The following is a 23,341-nucleotide window of genomic DNA, read 5'->3' as shown; positions in this document are numbered from 1 at the left end:
TCAATATTGATCGGATAAAAACATGAAAACATTTTATAGAAGCATTATTTTAATCATATGAGTTTATATTAATGTATAAAATAAATTATAAATATTATTTGTGCATTACATAGTACAATATTAACAATTTTTAAAATGTTGTAGAAAACGATAATTTAGTCATACACCTATTTTTTAATTGGTAAAAATTGAAAAACTGTGTCTAGTTTAACGTTTACAGTAACAACTTTCAAATTAATGACTAATCAAAGGTTCAATTAGGTAAAAATCCTTAGATTAACTCATTACACTTTAGATTTCATGATTGTATAATACAGCACAATTGTATTTAGTTTTCACTTTTTTTAAAACATATTATACAAAGCAGGTATGAAAAAAAAATCCATTAATAAGTTGGCATATTCAGATTTCGATAGAATAGTTTTTGACGGGCATATTGACAGATGATGAGAACACTTTTCACCTTACCATGGTGTTATTAATATTAATACGACTAAACTTTCAGTTATTATAACCCTGATTTTGACGTTTTATATACCCGGTTGAAATATAATTTTATGGAAAATCAAATTGGGGATTATTTTTTTAATAGTTTTCGTATACTATTTAATGCTTATCTTATTAGATATCCATAGTATCTGAACCTAATGTACATTAACATTTAGGTACACACCAATACTCTTTAAACAGACTTAAGTAGCAGACCTGGCATGCTTTATAATGATAAATAAATATTTTTAATCTAAATCCAACCATAATTTAATCATTAATGATGACCAAAGTTACTTCATTAAAGGTTTTTTAAACCTCCTGAATTGATTTATACGTCGCACTCACTTAAAAGGATAACGTTTTTATTTAATATTGTAGTATTGTAAAATATTACAACTAACATTTATTAATATGTAATGTATTTAAAAATAAATTTGTAAATATGATCTCTGTACATTCTATATTTTATATAACACTTATGTATATTTCCTTTTTTTATTTTACTAGATATTTCGCTAAGTAATACATTTAAATTGTACTAACCCTATGTACACTAGATTTATGTTTATCGCTAAAGCCGTCAAAAGCCAAGGGTGGTTTAAAGTATTGAGTATCAAGTGACCATTGAATTTTTTTTTTACCGACTATATTATAAACACTATGTATGTACCAGGAGTTCGGTGACATTCGATTCACACGTCGAAACCAACTATATTTAAAGGGCGATACTACCCTCTAAATACAACTGTCAAAATAAACCATATAATTCCGAGAAGGTTATTTAAATATTTTCTTTGATTAGTAAAGCCTATTTTTAATATTATTAAATATTTCATATTCATTTTTAATATTGAATATAAAATCGTGTAGGATAAAAATAAAGATAAATAACTTGCAGTAAACACTGTCTTAATTTTGTAATCGTGAGTTATTTCAAGAATTATTTTTTATAAATATTATGACTCATGCAGAGTCTTAACAGGAAGTCTGAGAAATTTTTCAAGTGAACAGTTTTACTGTTGTATTATAAGAAATTTACCTGGGCTTAAATTACATCGATAGTTATTAATCTAAAAAAATAATTACACATACATTACTTAAACGATTTAGCGAACACCATAAAAATGATTATTCAAACAATACAGAATTATATTTTATAAACATAAAAAAAAAAAAAATGTTATCATATAAAGCCAACTAAGCGTTTAATTACGTATAACATTATAAGCTTTTATAATGTCACCATAGTACAAGGGCCGCACAGATACGCGTTGACATTCTGTATTGCGTCTTCTACCCTTTCCATCAATTAGCCAAGATATCTCTCGGCAAATATGGGTTTTTCGTTTAATAATATAAATACGATTTTAATATAATATTTGATTGCTTACTACCTACATAGTTTATCATCCTTTATCCTCACTTGATGTTACCGCCCTTTCTTTTCTTTATCTAAACGTATTCTGTTTGTATTTAATTTTCCACTCAAAATCATCGCACTGCTTTCTTCTAATACAATGGCAAAGAGTGACATTACAATTTAATATCCTCACAATACCTCGATTATCTTGAAAAAGTTTCGAAAATCCTTGACTGCCGTTAAATCGTGACAAAATAGGTTTTATTGATATAATTACTTTAATACAAGTTTACGTGTGATTTATGACATCGAACAATGCAGTGGTCTACTAAAAAATAGTATAAAAGTTATCACGTTTTCTTTTTATTCCCCGTATCACTAAGCTGTATTTAGCACCAGTAATACCAAAAATATTAAAATATGCACGAATATTACTCGATGGTAATCCAAACACATGTTATAGTATAAACGGAATAAATTATAAAAAATTATTTGTACCCATTTTAAAAGGTTTCGATGGTAAAATTGAATAGAAAATAAAATAATGACGTAAATTATTTTGTATATCCATGCTGTTATAAATAATGAACTATTTTTTATAAATTTATTTAAATTTAAATCAGGCTTAACAAAGTTTGATTAAATATTTTCATTCGGCTATAAATATATTAAGAACGACAAAACCATTTGTTAATATTACTGTTGCTAAAAAAATAAAATGATTTTATAATATGACTCATAATTTGCCTTTGTCCAGTAGACATATTTTATATTATATTAAATTAGACTATTATTATTATTATTATTATTTTTATATTTGGAGGAAATAACTAATGTTTTTTAAAAAAATTTCTATGTTTAATACTAAATATTTATACTTAAATCTTAGAACTTAAGATCTTTAAAAAAAATGTTCTATACTTAGTTATCAAAAATAGTGAATTCATAATAAATAAAAACTATATTCTTTATAGTTTCCATAAAGAAAGCCTTCCGTCACAGTAAGTTAAAATAATTTTTACAAATTACTAAAACCTTAGCAATTTTTAATCAATTAAAATTCAATACAAAAGTTATAAAATGTTAATAACGGTTTAATTATAACGCAAATATTACAATATAGAATATATTTGCAAATTATATTCATTTTCAGAATTTCTTGATTATTCAGCATACTTGGTATCAATTAGATCGGATTGTGACCTAGTTTATGAAATTCGAGTGCACTTTATAGAGCTCTAGAGTACTTACGATCATTCTGCCAACTACACTTTATGTACCTTCTTACTTATTTCTAAACTATCTTTCGATCTAAAGCGTATTAAAATTATATATTAAACGAATGAAATGTACAATGATTTAAATACCTACTTGAGCAGAAAATGTATTGATTTATAATAATATTAAAATGTATGTTTTACTTTTTCAATTGGTATTCATTTTCCAGTACAAGCATATGATCAAATTCATTAATTTTTAATGCATGAAATTGATCGAAAGGATTTTCTTGGAATGACCCAATATATTATATCACAGAACATTTTTAATTTATTTAATATTGTCTTTGAAATTTAAAATATAACTATGAGGTAGCATGTAATAATTTTAATTATTTAGTGTCGGAAAAAACAGATGAATAAAATTACGAATATTTCATGAGACATATCGAGGTCGCTAAAAAAAAAAAATAGTGAATTTGTGTGCGCTATTTGTGAGTTACATTTTAACTATCTATGAAATGAATATTCAACATATGTTTTGCAATCATATAAAGTTAAGATGCTGAATATTCTTCCAAGAACCTAGTTTTGTATTTAATGTTAATTTATTAAAATGTATTAATTTATTATTTTTCATTTTCATATCCAACTTAAAAATCTACAATGCTCTGTTCAAAAATAACGATTGCAAAGTGTTGTATCATAAATAATTTTCCATTAGATTATACTATATTAATTAAATAAATATTAATTTTATCTCAATGTAATGTTTTTCACATTATACTACTGTATATCATATATGTATACATTGAAAACTAAACAAAATAACTAATAATACTACGTTTTGAGTGGCATATAATTTTCTTAATTTTTTTTTATCAAGAATAAAAATACAAATAACTTTATAAAATTGTTATAATATCAAAGAAATTATTCGGAGACCTTGAAATAAGATTCTCTAAATGCGTCAAACTATAACATCAAAGACGGTTAGACGATTTATATGGGTTTACAATAATGTATATTATATAACTTCTATAATTAATACAATTATAGTAAATATGTACCGAATTTGTTTGAAAGTCGTTGCTCAACTCATTTTATCGACTTATTGATCAAGTCCGTTCAATAAATATGCAAACAACTTAGCTATCACTTAACAATGTAAGAACATTTTGATGTAATATTGTTATCTTGATAAAAACAAAATTACGTCTACTTCTATAATTTTGGTGTACGTAATTATTTGCTATAACTTTTAAATTTTGAAGAGTGAGAAGAGCAAGAAAACTATTGGTTTTATAACACCCGCCGACTTTGTCTATTTAAAATACTTCTTTGATATAAGGCAGTTAAAGTACTTTGTAAGTGTCTTTTATATATATGTGTATGTATATCTACGAGTATATATTCGCGTACTATCGATTATAAAGTAGACGTAAATTATCCGTATAATAATAGATAGTTTAATAAACAGTACTTTTTAAAAAAATTGAAAAATAAAATTATATTTTGTAAATTAATATATGATTTAGAAATATATTCTCTATAAATTCTTTTAGTGTAGTAAAAGTGAAAAATTGTTTCATAATAATAATAATATATATTCACCAATAAAAGAATAATTACAATTTTTTTTTTTGTATATATATATATAAACACAATGTACTCGTATTGGTCTACTCACTAAAGCCTATGGCTGTGATTTGAGTAGGAGTTGTAATTACGTAATATCTATACTCGTATAAATTACTACAATACCAACAAAACAATTTAAAAATAAAATTTAATTACATATTTACATAAATATAATAATAGCAAATAATAATAAAAAGTATAATACTATGAAATAATGAATGTTTCAGTTATACAGGAAAATCTTATAAAAATAAAGAATTTAAATATATTTTAAATTATTTAAATTTACTTAAAACTAGTTCAAAATATTTACGTAATTTAGGATCAATATTAATTGAATCATATTGACCAGATGTACAACTATATAACAATAATCTGAGGTTTGATTTATTTTTACTCTCAGCATTACATAAATTATTAAACTTAATGTTAATAAAATATTAAAGAATTATTTTTTTTTAATTCCAATTTTGAAGTATATTTTATCAAATTACATTCAAAATTATTCATAAATATACATGTAATTTCTTGATTCAAATATAATATAATTATACTTTTCCGTTGAGCCTATTCAAAATTATAACTGATTCAATTAATTTTCTTATCTCATTTTGTTTCATTGAAGTTAAGTCAAATTTTCTACATGAATTAAATTGTTTTTTAATTTTTTTTAGTATAAGGTTTATAGAATATTTTTTGATTCAAGAAACACATGTAACGTATATTGTGTAATTTATAAAATAATAATAATTTATCAAACGCATTTTCAGGTTTACGTAAATTTTATGTTCTTCGAAATTTTATTTAATTTTTTCTTATTTTCCTTGTTTTATTGTTTTTTATTTGTATTTTAGTATTATATAATCTGTGAACTTGTAATTTACAATATTTATAAGTGAAATTCAAGAACAATATTTTTAATAAGCAAGAAATAAGAAAGTATGCTTGAGTGAAGAAGCCAATCATTGTTGTTACGGTTTTCTAAATTGTTGTCCCCATATTTTGAAAATAAAATGTTTTCAGCATTTCAGAAGAACTTACGCAGCGAATAATATAAATATCAACTAGATAAAATAAATTCTATAAAAATTAATTTTTCACTAAATTATACGTACATGTTAGATCGACTAATTCTTCTTTATAATCAGCAACAAAAAAAAAAATCAATGTCTTGTTTCAGTTTTTTCAAGCTATATGTTTCATTCTCACTTAAAAATATTATTTAACCTAACAGTTCAAACACTCTGGTGACATCATGTTTCACTATGGTCAACCCACATTAATACAATATTCTTGACTCTATTCTTTTATTAATCGACTTTAAATATTGAAATATTCGTTTTAAAAAAACTTATCTTTAATTAAAGCAAATTGTGCTTTAAATTATTAATTATATAGATTCAAGTATACACCGACATGTGTAAAAATGTAACGTGTTACGAAAATGAATGCGCTTATAAAACATTCTTAATTATCTTCAATATTTAATTTATATGCTACCTATTATACTGTGAGTGGAAATAGATCGTAAGTTTATAAAGGGGCTTGAATAAATTTAATTTAATTAATTATTTAATAATTGTTCGAAAACGAGTTTGTATTTTTATAAACATGAACAATTGTATTCATTTATTTTTTTTTTTTTTAATCAACAGCACTGATTATTTGTAACCAGCTTATTTTTAATTAAAATTATATTACCTTAGTTAACTAAGTTAACTAAGTTAGTAAATTAGTTCAAATATAGTGCAATATATAATATCGCGAACACAATGCATATTACTTTTATTAACGTTATTGCTGCATGGATATAATGATATATCATTAATATTTATGTACGATTAGTCAATGCGTTTCGTTTTAATATTGCAAGTGAATTTAAATAAAAATTACTCATTTCAAAGTCTAAATTATTTTTATTTTCGATTATATTTTTAGTCGTTCTTAGGAAAACTTTTGAGATGATTCTATGTGGAAATTATTGATAAGATAATAGATACGTTCAATACTTTTATCGCTTTTCTTGACATTAAATCCAGCAAATTACACTGATAAACCCTTAACCTACTTCTGAAACAACTGCAACGAGAACCCATAAGTATTAGTAAAAGCTTATTTGTGTTTGTCTCCTTCGATATATAGATATATTGAAAAAAACCGATCTTAACCCAGTATTTGCCATGCAACTAAATATTAACTATGTCAATACATCCTTTAATATTAAATATTTGATTTATCGAAAATACCTTATTCTATAGTGTTTAAAGTTCAATATCAAATGTATATGCATTCAATTAAATGAACATTTTCTGTTACGTAAAGTGCAACTTTATACTATAACTGTAATTTACTGTATACTAAAATGCTTAAGCCATATAAAGTAGTCATCGCAATTAAAATTTGAGATTTATTAATTAAATCTTTATACTACATTAACTAACGAAAAAAAAAACAGTACATTGTACGGATGTAAAATATGATTTAGAAATTAAAATGTGATGAATACGTAGAAACACCACTAACAAAATTCACGGATCACTTTTGAATTTTATTTTCTATAAGCAATTCTAAAGGTGATTTGTGTTTATATATGAATATAAAAATAATTTTATACTTACCTTCTTCTATTATTTTTGTAAATATAGACTTAGACAAATAGAAAATATGATATATCTATTGGCAATGAAGTACAGAGTCGGACTGTTTTCGTCTTGGAATCGTATGTAATAGGATAATTCTATAATTTCTCTTTGATTTCATAAATACCCCGGACACCAGTTGAACACCTATTGTATTATAAATTTACTTTAAAATTTAAAATCAATGGCAAAAACACTTGGCAACTATAAACAGAAATCAAATATTAAAAGATTTCCTCTGTTGCTTTTAACACTTATACATTTTATAGAATCACTATTGTATCATATACAACGACAATACAATACACTCAAAATAGTACATAAAATAAATTATTTTAAAATGATCACAGAAAAAAAGGATATTATATTGAAATAAGATTTAGTGTTATTGTATTGGTTATTACTTTTTCTCCGTATTTTATTGAAGATATTTAAAATCAAAAAACCAATGAAACGGTATTTATTGAGTTCATAAGATTTGAAAATAAATTATTAGCCTTCGTAATCAATTAGATTCAAAGCTTTTAAAAGTAATTTTCTTTGGGTAAAATGTCGAATGAAACTCGTTTTTGATCGTTAAATAAATTTAAATAATATTCACCCGATTACATTTAAACCATTGAGAACACTATTACTCATCACAGTGGAGCGCAATTTTAGCGAATAAATGGTCTGCAAAATTACAAATTATCATTTGTATTATATAACGCATTAGTTTATATGCATTGATTTATTTTTATTATAATAATTTAAAAATAATAAAGGAATACTGTAATAATTAAGTAAACGATAAACTATTATCAAATATTTATTTTGATTAGGATATCATGGAATAAATATTGTTCGAAGAAAATGTGATACACATCCAAAACCGTCGACAGAACGACCAAACATGAATAGGTGATTCGTTTAAGAACAAGTGCTTCTCGAATCTCAATTTCAAAATAAATAATAATCAAAATACTTGCCATATTATGTACTTCTAAATCTCAATTAAACTCTGTTTATCATTGACTGCTATGTATATTTTAATCTACCACATTCGTTTAACTATTTGTTTTTATTAATAATTCCATTCAGTCCTTAAGAAATAAAATAAACATATTGTTCCGACTTGTAATTAGGTATTCGACAATATGCAATTCATTGCATGGTAGTTTTAATAAATTTAAGTTAATAGGTTTAAACGAATACATTTTTTATATAATATAAACTCCAACATTTATACTGACTACGACTTAAATCAGAAAACTTTTGTTATAGGTAATGCTTGTATGATTTATTTAAAATACAAAATAACCGATAACATGGCTATATGATACACACTAATGTACTCGTATGAATTATGCTAACGAATATTGGTTTTCATTAATTTCTCTATGAAACAAGTACACACTAATTAGCTGACGATTTATATTTCCGAATGTATCATCCGAACCAATCGCACATCTAATTTAATCATAACTATATAGTATATTTTGAATGATTTAAAAATAATACTCCCCGACAAAATATATGACATTATTACGTGAACTACAAATAATTGTGATGCGATAATATGTGAAACGAGTTATTGTACAATCATGAGTTATTTTGTGCGTCACGGTTGATAAAAATATAAAATAAATATTTATTTTTTGGGGTATTACCAGTAGTATCAGGCAATTCAAATTCAGGTTATACCCTAGAAAACAAGCTAGCATAAACATTTTTTTAATTTCTTCTATTAGCATGCAAGCAAATTATTATTATTATTATTATTATTATTATTATTATAATAGGTATCTAAATGTATATAAGAGAGAGGACGTACTAATTATAAAGTAGTTCTTCCGTGGTAATCAGTAGACAGTAGACACGACTACGGAAACATATGCGTTATTTTAATAGTTTTATAAAAATTATATTTTTTGTTTCTATAATTACGATTTTGTTCGGCATATACGACATACCTTTTCGTAAAGGTATCAATAGTCAATTAATGTGTATCAAATTATACATCAACATAATTAATTTTAGATATCTTATCGCATGTGGGTAATTTTTAAAATGTGCTGTCGTCTGTCCACGTATATGTTAACATATGTATAGTAAATGTCTGTTCTATTTTTTTCGTTCATACAATTAACCAAATTTATATTTTTAAGAATCTAGTATTAGAATCTAGTATTCGTAGGTATCTATCTAATACCAATAAATTAAGTTTAAAACGATACTTTTACTTCCTTTATGTATTTACTTCTAAACAGTGTTTATTTCAGCTCTTCTATCCTGAGGGGGGGGAGGTATCGTACATTTCCAATAGGGGTATGTCTTTTCAATATGTTAAAATTGTAACAATTGATCAAAACAATATAATTACTATATTCTATATTACAAATATAAAAAATAAAATGATTTTCACCAAAACATGGTAGTTTTCATCGCAAATCCTGTTACTTTTCCACAATTTCCATTTTCCTTTTTACCTAAATTTAGTTTATTCCATAATTTAAATGCCCATTCGAAGTTAATAAAACTAAATTTATAATAATATTAAATAAATCAGTAGTGTTAGTTACTTACTAAGAAACATTTTTATACAGTTACAAATGCATCGTCAAAATCTAATCATTTACATACTTTATTATTATTTTTAATTATTTTCTATGTTAAATATACTATTAAAATCTATACACAAGAATGCATAATAAGTATATACATTACGAGATACAATAATTAAGTTTTTTTAGTAAAAATTCACCCATTAGTGATACTTAGGTTAAGTAAGTTAAAGAGGAAACTAAATTTTGAAATCAACAGAACATAAAATCATATTATTTTGGTCCACCGGTAGGAAGGGAGGTTCTCGGTAAGTATAAAGGTTGTTAAAAATAATTTTTGGGCTTATGGAGATGTTTAAATTACACATGTTGAAACAGTATGAAATTAACATAATTATATTGTAAATATATACGTACAAAACTTCAAAGTAACCTGCAAAAGTACGTTGGTACTAAAAAAGAAATTGAAAAGCTCCACTATACTTACTTATTATAACGTGGAGAAATCACATGTATGCCGATTGGAGTCCTTATAAATGTACCTGAATTACAAATGTGTACCTAACACTGTGAAATCGAATGAAAATGATTCATTTAAATTATTTAATAATACACCGAGTCTGTGTCACCAACATACACTTTTTATGCGTAATCTACTTTATCAAAGTTAATATTTATTTTGGAAGTAATAAAGTCTTCTTAAAAAAAAAAATCGTCATTTACAACCATTGATCAAAGTTATAAGCAACAAAAGAAGGTAGACAAATTTAAGAAGTTGAAAAGTATATTTAAGAAGAGTACTTTAGAACCGGAAAAGTCACCAACATTTTTTCAACGTTATCCAGCCAATTATTTAAGTTTATAAAACAGCTACCGAATAAATTCGGAATATTTTTCCATCGAGATTTTTCAAATATATTGAAGATTAACTGTGACTTTATTTTTATTTTTATCTGAAATTTGATGTAATATACTCTATTCAAATACAACAAAATTGTTCAACATTTGTCATGATAAATCCACTATTATAATAGTTTAATAGAATCTATAGATCAAAGTTTTTTTTTTTATTTATACTGTCATTAATCTTTCTATTTTATTTTTGTTTTGATTAGCTGATTTTTATTAATTAAATTAATAAGTGAAATCGTTGAACAGTAAAATATAAAATCAAAAAACAGCAGACTGTGGATTCTTAAAAAGTATATTAATTTCGAATGCTAATAAATTCAATATATTTCTAATATTTCTATATATATTAAACAAACTATTTATTTGTATATACCAAATAAAAAAAAAAAAAAAAAAAAAAGGAAATTAAATATAATTATTTATTTGATAATATTTAAAAATTAAATAAAATGTATTATTCCCTTGGTGAAATGTTGTATAATTTTCCAAACAAATTTACTTAAAAAAAATAGAAGTTACTTAATAAAATATGTTGATAAAAATAGTCGAAGTTTTTACCTTAACAAACATTTTTTTTATAAAAATGAAGCACATTATAATGGACTTATAAGTTACACTCCATACGATTTACATACTTATATTAACACCAACTTTAAAGGTCTTCCACACATACCTATAAAGAGAAAATTAATAGAAAGTATATTAGAAGATTTTATCTAATTTGTAATTACATAATTCAGTAGAATAGTTTTAAAATGTCAATGAAAGCAATTTGTATATTGTTTATTTTTTATTTTTTTTACAAACTGATTTTTATCAATAATTAATTATATTACAATACAGTTTATAGCAAAAGTTATTGAACCCTATTAATTTGTAAAAAGGATCACGTATTTATTATGCATGAATAAAGATGCACCGATTAAAAATTAATTGAATGTACCAACGTATATAGTATAATACTGTCAAGTACACTATCTTTAAACGTTGCGTGCTACTGTATATTTGGTCCTCGCAACAAATTTAGGGTTCTCAAACTTTTAGACACATCGTGTACTAGGTACTATAAACATAATATAATATTATATATACATAAAGTTTTACCAACGTCCACGGGAAAATTATCGATCTTAAGTCTTGCCCTCGTAGTGAATAACATTGTTGTCAGTTTAAAGTCTTTTACCCGAATCCCTTTTTAGTTTTCCCCAATTCAAAAGAATCCTAATAGAAAACGCACATCATACAGACACATGATGTACAGTAATTTATGCAAGTATTTTAACAAAACATTTTTTTTTTTATGCATAACGTACATAAACGGTGTAAAATTTGAAAAATACGAGTAAAATATTGTTCTACGTAACGTATATATTGACGCGGACCCGTGCGACAGCCATTATCGAAACGTCTGTCGCCGACCGTGCCTTTATCTCTCTCATTAACCACCAGATCACTGCAGTTTATACGTGCTTTCCTTTAATGTCAAAATGATCCTTGTTTCTTTAAAAAAAATTCTATGTTCGATTAACGTGCACCGCAATGATGGTCGGAAAAATCTTTAAAATCTTATTCTACGAGTATACAGCAACTTTTTCTAGATCATAAATGTATGGATTTGCTTGTGCAGTTAAATATCCGTACGACAATATTCAATTCTACAGTTGAAAGAATGGAACATGAAACGACATCCTGACTGAATTCTGTGTTGTTATGTTAAATATATTTAAAAATGCACGCAACTACTGAGTTTTGAGAGAAAAAAACCGTTTATACTAGGGCCGGTGTCGGAATACAAATGGTTGTGATGCCAGTCTTCCAAATCTATTTTGCACGCAAAATCTATTATTGCACGAGAAGTCTAATTGTTATAATTTAAACTGTTTTGGAGCGAAAAATGGTTAAAACGTTATGCGAATGCCATCACGTTAGCGCGCACTAATTACTCCGACCCGTCTGAAATTCGCATCGCAAAAAATAACCTTAACATTTTCTTTAGTTCTCGGTGTAATATTGTCATTTCAAATTGTTATGCCGTAGGTTGACGGTTTTATTTGTTTACACCGATCGTTTTATTAGTTATCATCATTGTGGTGCCGACGGTTTTGAAAATCGTCGGGCTTCGAAATATTATCCGATTATTAAAAACATATAAAAACAAAACACTTCCTGATAATCGATTTAGTTGTTGCCCTCGCCTCTTGTATACGTCTCATTATTTCTCCACTCGAACGAACACGTTTGTTTGTAAGTTGCGCGCAACTCATATCGACGTTAACTTCGTTAAAATGGAAAGCATATAATATTAAAAGTTGTTTAAGGATATGACACTATGTAGTGGTGGAGTGGTATAGGTTAAGTATGCACTACACTCAGGAACACGGTTTGTTTTGAATATTTTCCCTGTTCTATTAACTTTTGGTATAAATAACCGATTTGTTTAATTGGATTAACACGAACGAGATAATTATAAGATATGTCTAATAATACATAGAACACGAGCTTAATAACATATATAACGCATTTATCGCGTTATGAATCCCTTATGTATACATAAAAATGATATGAAAAATGTATAAGAATTCATCAATTGAGAACGGCTGGGCTTATTTGGCTCAAATTTTTTTTCAGTTGTTCGTAATTGCTAGGAGAAGGTTTTTATAAAAGAAAATGTTGGGAAAACCCAATCTTTTTTTTTTATTTTTTAAAATTACCCGATACGTGTGAATTGTATACCTCATTGAACCTGTCAATCAATAAACCGCAAAGTCAATTGTAGGAAGTCTGTGGGATCAATCTCGAATTTCCATGTTTTTCACACGATCAGCTGTAAGCTGCTGGATCGCGTGTTGGCAAAACGTCATCGTTGGTTGTTTTTGCGCTGGAAAACGAAAAACATTGTTTATCATATCGATTTCTATTGATATCAGTTCCGTTCAAAAAAATGACATTGGAATTTGAATTTTACGTGTTTTGTTATCACTGTGGAGTTTATCTGAAGGCGTCGAATTAGGGTGAGATAAAGTTCGCCGGGTCGGATAAAACACGATTGCGTACGTTCGTTATCGGTGTTACCTTTTTAAGCTACACGATTCCGTTCGATTTTACCTGATTATTAACTACCTGCACGATTGCATACGAAGTTTAAAACGTTGAAGCCAATTTTCATACCAGTATTGGTGTATACCATATGTCTATACGAGAAAACTTAAAAAAGTTAGTAAATAATTTGTGTTTTATTGCTTTTATTACCTATGTTTATTATTAATGATATCAGATATAACGAAATTTCGTTATTTCCGTTATATTATACGGTATTTTCCGAGTTACAGTAAAAGCAATAGGTTATAGATGTCAAGGAATCCAAATTTAAGCATTTTCTAATAATTTATCAACAATAATTTCATTTAAATAAAAACTGCCGATTTTATTTATTTATTAATTTTCATTTATTTAGTCGTCCGTAATTTTATTTATTATTTTATTATTAATTTTATTTTATGAACTATTATAGGTCTAGTATATGTATATTCTATATTTATTAGATATAATACGGTGAAATTAGTAAATTTGATAACGTTGCATACAATTTCATACGCATTCGTGTTTATATATTTTTCTTACCCACTTTTTTGTTACCCATCTACAAACGTACGCAATCGTGTTGCCGAAAAGGACAAACGTACGCAATCTCGTTCTACCCGCCGGATCCGCAAATATATACATATACATATTATAAGTTCGTCTTAATATCGCACATTACACTTATATATATATATATATATATATATGTATGTGTTTGAACCACAGAACCATATGGATCATACTATAATGCATTGGTTACGACCTTTTGAACAATGCTGCATGCTTCATCTACTACAAAATGTTCGCAACGCACCAATCTATACAATACGTGAAGCATATTTTATGTATGTTAGTGTACTTTTTACATTCCACTCTATAAGAGGATTAATTATTGTAAAATACATTGATACTACCAATCGATCGAGACGGTCGTGACGGGCACACTTATAAATAACGTACAATAAACAATATTATATGTATTTACGAATGGTTCGATCAGTTTTTGCCAAATATCGATAATAATACTGGTTAATACATACTTGTAAAACAGTTTATAAATTTATCGCGTGGCACACTTCAAGGGCGCTCGTAGCAAACTGGTTGAAAACCACTGCTATAAAACGTAATGCCTGAAAACTACGTTTATAAATTATCGATTGTTTTCGTTATATTTCGTTTTGGTAATCCAGTTGCAGTTGTGTGTCGACTATCGAGTTGTTGTGCGTTAAATATTTACGTAAATAAATATCAAATATAATAAATATTGTGTCCCGAAAAAATATCGATAAAGTGTGTGATTATTATGATATTACCATGTAGGTGGACAGTACTGCTATTGCAGTGGTCAAATCACTACTGCTATAGCATTAATATTTAATTGCGTTTCTGAAGGTTCTTAAGGAAAAAAACCAAAATTCAGAATGTCCATCAATGTGTTAACAATAATATTGTTGATCAAATTTGTATAAAATAAATTTTAAATCTAAAATAAACATATTATATTTTTTGAAAATTACAAATTATACCTAATAAAAGGCAAAATTATCATAGGTACAACTCTATTTAATTTTATATTTTTATTTTTTATAAGTCATATATTGACTATTTTTAGACTATTTTCTAAAAGAAGAAATCTTTTGTTTGTTTACATAAAGTCAATTTAATTAAATTAATTGTAGTAGGTAGTAGGTACCTATTATAGGTAATTAATAAATTTAAAATGTAGATCCTACACATTTAAAATGATTGAATAGGTACTTGAATGTATTAAAGCTGTAGGTATGTTGAATCATACATTGCATTGTTTATATTATTTAGATACCTATACTAATACAATAATACTATAGCTGTCCAAAGTAATTTGATCTCTCAAATTTAAAATTTCATCATCAATATTTTCATTTAAATTATTTGGTTTTCTTTCTCTATTATCATTTGCCATCACTTATTAGAGTAATACACAAAAGTTTTAATTATATTTTAATATAAAACAAAATAAATTCAAGGAAATTATACCTAATACACGACATTAATGTAACTTATTTAAATGATCACAATTTTGAAAAACAGAAGTACATTAAGACATTAGGCGATAGGTACATTCAAGTTCATATTAAAACCAAATACATATTATTATAGACAAAATTATAGTAAATTACTAAAACAAAATGAATCTATGAGTCAAAATATTCAATACATTTTGTTGTAGTAAAGCTTAGAAGCGCGATATCATAAATAGACAAATTAGTCGACAATGTTGAAAGTAGCAATGTAACATAATGCCCACGTACGACGTACCAACTACTTAGTATCATTGTTCATTGATTATAAATAGTTTTTATTATTGTACAACATAAAATCAAATTGTATTAGACTATTTTTAGAAATGCAATATTATATTTTTATTCTTAACATTAAAATAACAATATTAAATTACAACTCGTACTGTGATGATGACAAGAAATTTATCAGACAATATTAAAATAATAAAAACTTTTACGGTATACCTACGGCATAACAAATATAAAACGATGTTTATTGACATGTATACTGCCCTTCTAAGCCAAAAGGCAGTAAGCAACAATGGAGTAGTTTTGAGAAAAATTAGTAAAAAAGTAACATAAGGTATAGCCAGTTGTATAATAATTATATTGACGATAAAAATAACTCATTATAAATTATATAAATTTAACTGATATTGGTTAATAATTTGTTCGTCGATGTCAGTAGGTGGGAATTATCGGTATTTGTAATTTTAGTTAGCTTATTACTCTTCGTAAACATATTTATATTATTTTATATTAATATATATATTTTTTAAGTATTTTATGGACACATCGAGCAGTTTGAAACGCGTAGTACCTTTCGTATTTCACTACACCGTTCTTAATCACTAAAAGTGTTATAAATGATGATTCTGTCATTTAAATTAAAATAAAATGTATATTCAAAAAAATATTTAACATGCGGTCTTTGAACCTTGTTTATTTTTTACACGTGTTAAAAAAGTTACCTACAGCTTAATCCTCGTATCTAATACCTAATCGACGTTGACATTCTTATGTCAACTATATTCAATAGAAACAAGACATATACATTTACCGATGTATCTGCATATCATGTATAGATACACTCTGATTTTTTTTTTTGTTATTCTTATCAAAAAATAAATCATTCGTTAACAAATATAAAAATGTAATATGATATTAATATATAAGTATATCAATGATTAATTTAACTATTGTAATACTACTTAGTATAATTGACATAATTTTAAATATATCTGAGAACTTATCTAATATATTCTTTTGATTCTTTTTGAATTTATAAATTAATCAACAGTAACTATTCCTACCTAAAAGGAAGTGCTGTATCTTCAATATAAGTATCTTAGATACAATATTGATACAAGATACGCGATAACACCCGTAAGATGAAATTGAATTTCATTGGGGTTTGAGGGTTGTACAAAATTTAATTGTTGCTGTACACAATTGTACAAAATAAAGTACATAATACTATACGGTTTAAAATTGAAATTTGTGAAAAATAATTGATCCGGGTGCTGGGGTAACGTTACCGCAGCACCCGTAAGATAAAATTGAATTTTGGGGGTTTTGGGGATTGTACAAAATTGTACAAAATAAAGTACATAATACTGCTTGATTACAATTCATAATTTCGAAAGTACGGGTGCTGGGGTAACGCACCTCGAAATATAAACTCGAATCACCGTAGTGACAAGCTTTCAATCCGTGTTCACTATATAATTTTATCATATGGTGTTTACAATACCTAACCTAACCATACAGGTGTCGTATCGAATACATGTCGTGTGAACGGACCGCGTTAAAAGTTATATCCTACGAGTTCGGTTACCTAATAATAATTTATTATTATTACGCGTATGAATATTATGACTAATGACCGGATTTTTATTCTCTTAAAATACCTAAAATATGATGCTAATATTCTCTAAAAAACCTTCAAATATTCTCATTATATTCTCTTAAAGATCTTAAAAATATCGAAAAATATTGGAAATTACGTTAACATAATTATCAAACATCAATGTATGCTTTAATATGCATTTTTACAATTTTTTTTTTTTTTATGACATTCTTTTAATCATGAGGTATATACGTAGTTGTATATTATAATAAAATACTATTGTATTTCAGTAAGAGTAGGAATATAGTAAAAATATAATAGTATAGTCTATACTATATAGTTACTCTATAGTATTAAAATTTAAACACAATATTCCTTTGATATATTTTAATTAAATGTTGTATTAACACTATAGTCATAATATGAAAAAATGACAAATAATCATATATATTAAAATATAATAAAACAAAAAAATTAGTTAACAAAGTTAATCCTTAAATAATAATTATTTAATACAAGATATAAAATAACAATATAGGTATAAGTATATATACCTATATATAAAAAAAAACAATATTCCTTTGGTGCATACAATGGTAAATATTTACTTTCTGAAGAATAAAAAAGAAAGTTAAAATACTATTTAAATTTTATTATAATATAATTCATATTATGAATTAACAATAATATATTTTTTCATATTATCTGTACTCATGTTAGTTTTATCGCTTAAAATTTGTTTATAGAGACTAAATGAACGTTCAACATGAACAGATGTTAGACGTACAAACTTTATGTCAGCAACTACACTGGGTGTAAAATATTCTGGGAGATCTTCATTGTTTCCACATAAAATGTTCCCAACTTTTACTAACATTTAGTAACCTTTATTTTTTGACATAATTGAGACACTTAAATTTTTATTATGTTAACCTTTTCACCAGGTTAATTGCTTAGTTTGCAGTTTATAGTTTGTACAATCTCCAACGATGACACCAAATTTAAATATTCTAAAATATGCTAAATGGGCTAAACATTCTCTAACCTATGAAATATTCTCAAATATGTAAAAAAAACTTTTTTCTACTAACTTAGAATTGAACGAATCATCCACATTTATTCTCTCATAAGACTACATAGACCCAGTAACGATATGTAAAAACATAAATCCGGTCTTTAAATTATAACAGTACAGTCGGTGCCGTTCACTGAGATTTCATCAACCAATGGTATTGGTAGTTATTCTAAGAGGGGTGACCAGTGAGAATATATATCAATTAAATTAAATATAATATAGATATAAACACATGATTTGGGTAGATAGGTTGGGCGCTGAATACAGCATCAGGTAAATCCAACAAGTAACTAGTTGACATAAATAAACATCTTCAACTGGAATATATATTCACGTTCTCGAAACTGAAATTTTGCACATATATGCGCAACAGATTCCTCGAATGAATTGTGTGATCAGTAGCACGTTTCCAATGAGTTGTATATAAAGCATCTGGTCCTATAACCTATTCACATTACTGTCACAGTTTTAAAAATATCGTTCACCGTTTAGAAAAACAAATTTACGTAATACCTATTTTATAATCAAACGAAATATTTGTGTCCACAAAACACTGGGAAATGGGTTTTTAAAGATTATTAATATGTAAAATAGAAGATTTTATAATAGCCACGACATTCGAAGTTCACCGATGATCATGCCGTTGATATTAGTGTCGAGCAAACAAATTAAAAGCCGATTTCCACTTGTCATATTTTATACTCGAGACCACGTCCGTGTGTCTCGGATCCTTGGCACGGATAATTATTTGATTGTGTATACGCGTTCACGTCCGTGCTTCTTATCTCGTACGAGTTATTTCATCATGTCCGAGCCAGCACGAATATGTATCAAAAATATCGTACGAAATAACATCCGAATTTTATTTTAGTATCGACTTGGTTTTTTACCTGTTCATACCAGTATTTATTTAATCGAATTTATACAAATTTTTGTAAAATGTTTGAAAAAAGTATTCTGATGACACCACAATGAAGTTCATTAATATTTATTCATTATTAGATGTGCATTGGAACACAAGCTTACCAAATTATAAAAATAAACATTCTAGACAAATTGCCCTTGAAAAAATTGTTACAGAAATGAATATAGATAGTTTCGGTATTCCTGAAATTAAATAAACATTTAAACATTTTTTATGAAAAAACATTGTAATAAACTATAGGATTCACTAGTTGCTAAAAATGTAAGAGTAATTTCTAGCTTTATCTTAGCTAAAAGTGCTTCACGTAAAAAAGAGTTTTGTTTTTGTATGTTCTTTTCAACTTTACTTAAAAGATAGCTAAAGTGACCATGGCTCATTCTTAAATAGTTCTTAAAGCTCATCAGATCTTCATTTTTCAGTTCTTATAACAAAACATTCGATGCTCCCAGTATATTTCGTCTATCAACCCAATTTCGGACCCAACATATTATTTTTTTTTCTTTTCCTTAGAAATTACAATTTGATTGTTAAACTCTGTAGCTATGAGTCCACAAACTGAAAAAACGGCGTCCGCTACGTCGGGCTCCATTTCGGATACTAAATAAAAATGGTTTTCTGACAATGTATACTGTAACGTTAGAATTCGTATGAGTGACTCACGGATCCGAGACACACGGACGTGGTCTCGGATATAAAATATGACAAGTGGAAACCGGCCTTAAATCATAATTTTCCCGGATTCGGGTCCAATCCGTTTTATCCGAATTTTGGATTCGATCCGTAGATCCGGATTTCGGATCCAGTCTATTTCCAGGTTCAACCGTCACTCCGAAACGGTGTTGGTAAGTTGCGGCCCAAACCCTAAATAACGTACGAGTTGCGGCCCGGTGTAACAGGCGATTATTACCCCCGGTAAAAAATTGTGAGGGGGGTAATAATCGCCTGTTGCTGTAGGCAATTATTACCTCAGGCGATTAATACCCCCCAGTAAAAAATTGTGGGGGGAGGTAATAATCGCTTGTTGCTGTAGGCGATTATTACCTCAGATGATTAATACCGCAGGCGATTAATACCCCCCAGTAAAAAATTGTGGGGGGAGGTAATAATTGCCTGTTGCTATAGGCCATTATTACCTCAGGCGATTATTACCCCCTCCCTGGTAATAATATGGAGGGTAATAATCGCCTGTGACACCGGGTTTATGAGAGGTGCGTACGAGTTGCGGCCCATACAATAATCTATATACTACATATATAATATATACTATACATAGTACATATAAACAATATAAAATATTAATACTACGTATTTTCTAATATTGTCGTATATTATTAATATTTATCATTTCAAGAATAAAAATAAAAAAAAATATTCGTAAATTAATAATACCGTATAGTAATTTCATTTTTTAACTATTGTTTTGGTTAAAATAATAATAATAAAAAGAAAATGTGTGAAAAATAAGCTAATAAATATAATAATATTTTGCGTTTCTAGAATATAATATATAATAATTATAAATTATTATTTAGACATATTATATTATTACAATAGATAATACAATAAAACGATCTATATTATATAAAGATATAACTTGCTATACGTATCGAACAATTCGTTTATCGTTATTCGTTTATCACTAAATATATAGCCAACACCGCATCGTACATATAGTTACTAGCCAATAGGTACACAGGTAATGATAATTATTCGGGCCGCAACTCACCTATAGCTAAAATATTGTCGGGCCGCAACTAACCTACGGCTAAAATATAATCGGACCGGAATTCACCGGTCTCCAACACCGGAATCGACACGCCAGACCGCAACTCACCCACACCCCTCCGAAAAACCTATTTGAGATAAAGATATTAAATCATTTTTTAATACGGGTGGTAATTTTTAGAACCGATAATGTATTAGTGTGTTAAGTTTTTAAAGAATCCAGAGATTGTTGGATGAATCCGAAAATCCGGGTTAAAAAACTGATAGATCCAGTGAATGGATTAAGCTCTCATTGTTTAAACATAAATAATAATTACCTCTGAAACAATCTAATTTTTCCTTTCCAAAATACCTATTTGATGATTATTATTATTATTTGTATATTTACAGGCTGTATTCACGGATACTTCGGCGGTGCATTGAATACAGTATAGCGAATCAAGAGTGATGGCAAACGGACTAGTGAATTTCCAGGACGTGGATAGCAATGACGATCCTGCAGACGATTGGCCGATGCACGAAAACGTATTGCTTTCGTTGTCCGAAGACGTGCGGCCGACAGCGATGGATTACGGGGCGGGCAACGACGACGGTGCCGCGGCCGCGGTGGTCTCCAACGTGCAAACGTGTCTGGCCGAACCGGTGATACCTACGACCGCGACCGAGAATCGACTGCGGCCACAGCCGCAAACGGCGCGGGACGACGCGATGGCCGCGGCCAGACGGATGCAGACGCGACTGATGGCCATCCGGTCGGCGTACACAGACGGCAAGTACTACGAGCCCAATGCGCGATACGTGTCCCGGACGGTGGAGGAGCTGTGCACGTGGACGGAGGACGTGCCGACCAACGTCCACACTTACACGGTCGGCACGGTGGACTACGACCGCGATACGGGCGCGTGCCATCTGCACGGACTCGTGGACCCGCGGAGTCGCGTGGCCGTCGACTGCAGCCCGTTGACGGACACGCTACCGCGGCACCGAAGCACCGTGAAGATGTTCGCCACTCTCCGGACGCGGGAAGACAGTGACGGGGTGGTCACGCCGGTTTTGGTGCCCGACCACTTTCAGGTGTTCTCCTGTGCCGGTCTGTTCCGCTGAGGCCGCGGTAGTAGATTTCCTCAAACATTTTGGAATAAAGAAAAACGCATTCCGACTACGATTTACAATTTTAAACACAAATTACAAATGTACACGAACTTACTCGTATAAGCGGATAATCAGGTAGTATCTAACGTAATGTCCAAGTTATGGTACAACATGATAGTCAATTACTTCGAAGTCCGTTCATGCGTGTGACTTCACATAGTCTTCACCGCTTCCGAGGTTCTTTTATGAGTTTTCTCAGGACAGAAACGTTGTTCTTTTATTTTACTTTTCTTGTCGAACATTATTTTTTGAATAAAAATTAATTAATTTATATTCATATATTTAAATTTATATATTTTTTTTTTTTTTAATAAACGTATCACTCGATTTTTATGTTATATCCATTGCCAGGGGCAGATTTAAAACGATCGAACACTGCAGCTAGTTTCAAGCTTCATACGCACATGTACCCACCAATAATTACAATCAACTACCTATCAATTATTAACAGTGGCGCATGCAGGGGGAGGGGTTCAAGGAGTTATAACCCCCCCCGAAATTTTCTCCGATGTCTAGGTTAAAATTTACAAATTTTACAAGTTTGAAATATGAAGAGCTAGTATTGAATACCTAGTATCATTGATTATAGAATAGTCTATTCTATTATTAATGCTATTATTTAAGTCAAAATTTATTAAAGATTTACATAATTTTGTTAATTGTAAAATATGTTATATTTTTACCTTGA

The 23,341-nt window shown here is 27.9% G+C and overlaps 1 protein-coding gene across 2 annotated transcripts in view; it reads left to right on the top strand.

The window, feature by feature from the left end:
* The window catches only part of LOC112686335, a 109,929-nt gene extending 87,004 nt beyond the window's left edge, over nucleotides 1-22,925 (top strand). For both annotated transcript variants that reach the window (XM_025558556.1, XM_025558557.1), the window contains one exon: nucleotides 21,892-22,925. In XM_025558556.1, the coding sequence (XP_025414341.1) occupies nucleotides 21,949-22,605 (657 nt within the window). In that variant the 5' untranslated portion in view covers nucleotides 21,892-21,948 and the 3' untranslated portion in view covers nucleotides 22,606-22,925. The remainder of the gene's footprint in view (nucleotides 1-21,891) is intronic.
* The last annotated feature ends 416 nt before the right edge of the window (nucleotides 22,926-23,341 follow it).

Source organism: Sipha flava, unplaced genomic scaffold (assembly GCF_003268045.1).
Source record: "Sipha flava isolate LNK unplaced genomic scaffold, YSA_version1 304_pilon_pilon, whole genome shotgun sequence".
Taxonomy (NCBI): domain Eukaryota; kingdom Metazoa; phylum Arthropoda; class Insecta; order Hemiptera; family Aphididae; genus Sipha; species Sipha flava.
Note: the sequence above shows the minus strand (reverse complement) of the source record. Positions and strands in the feature narration are given on the sequence as shown.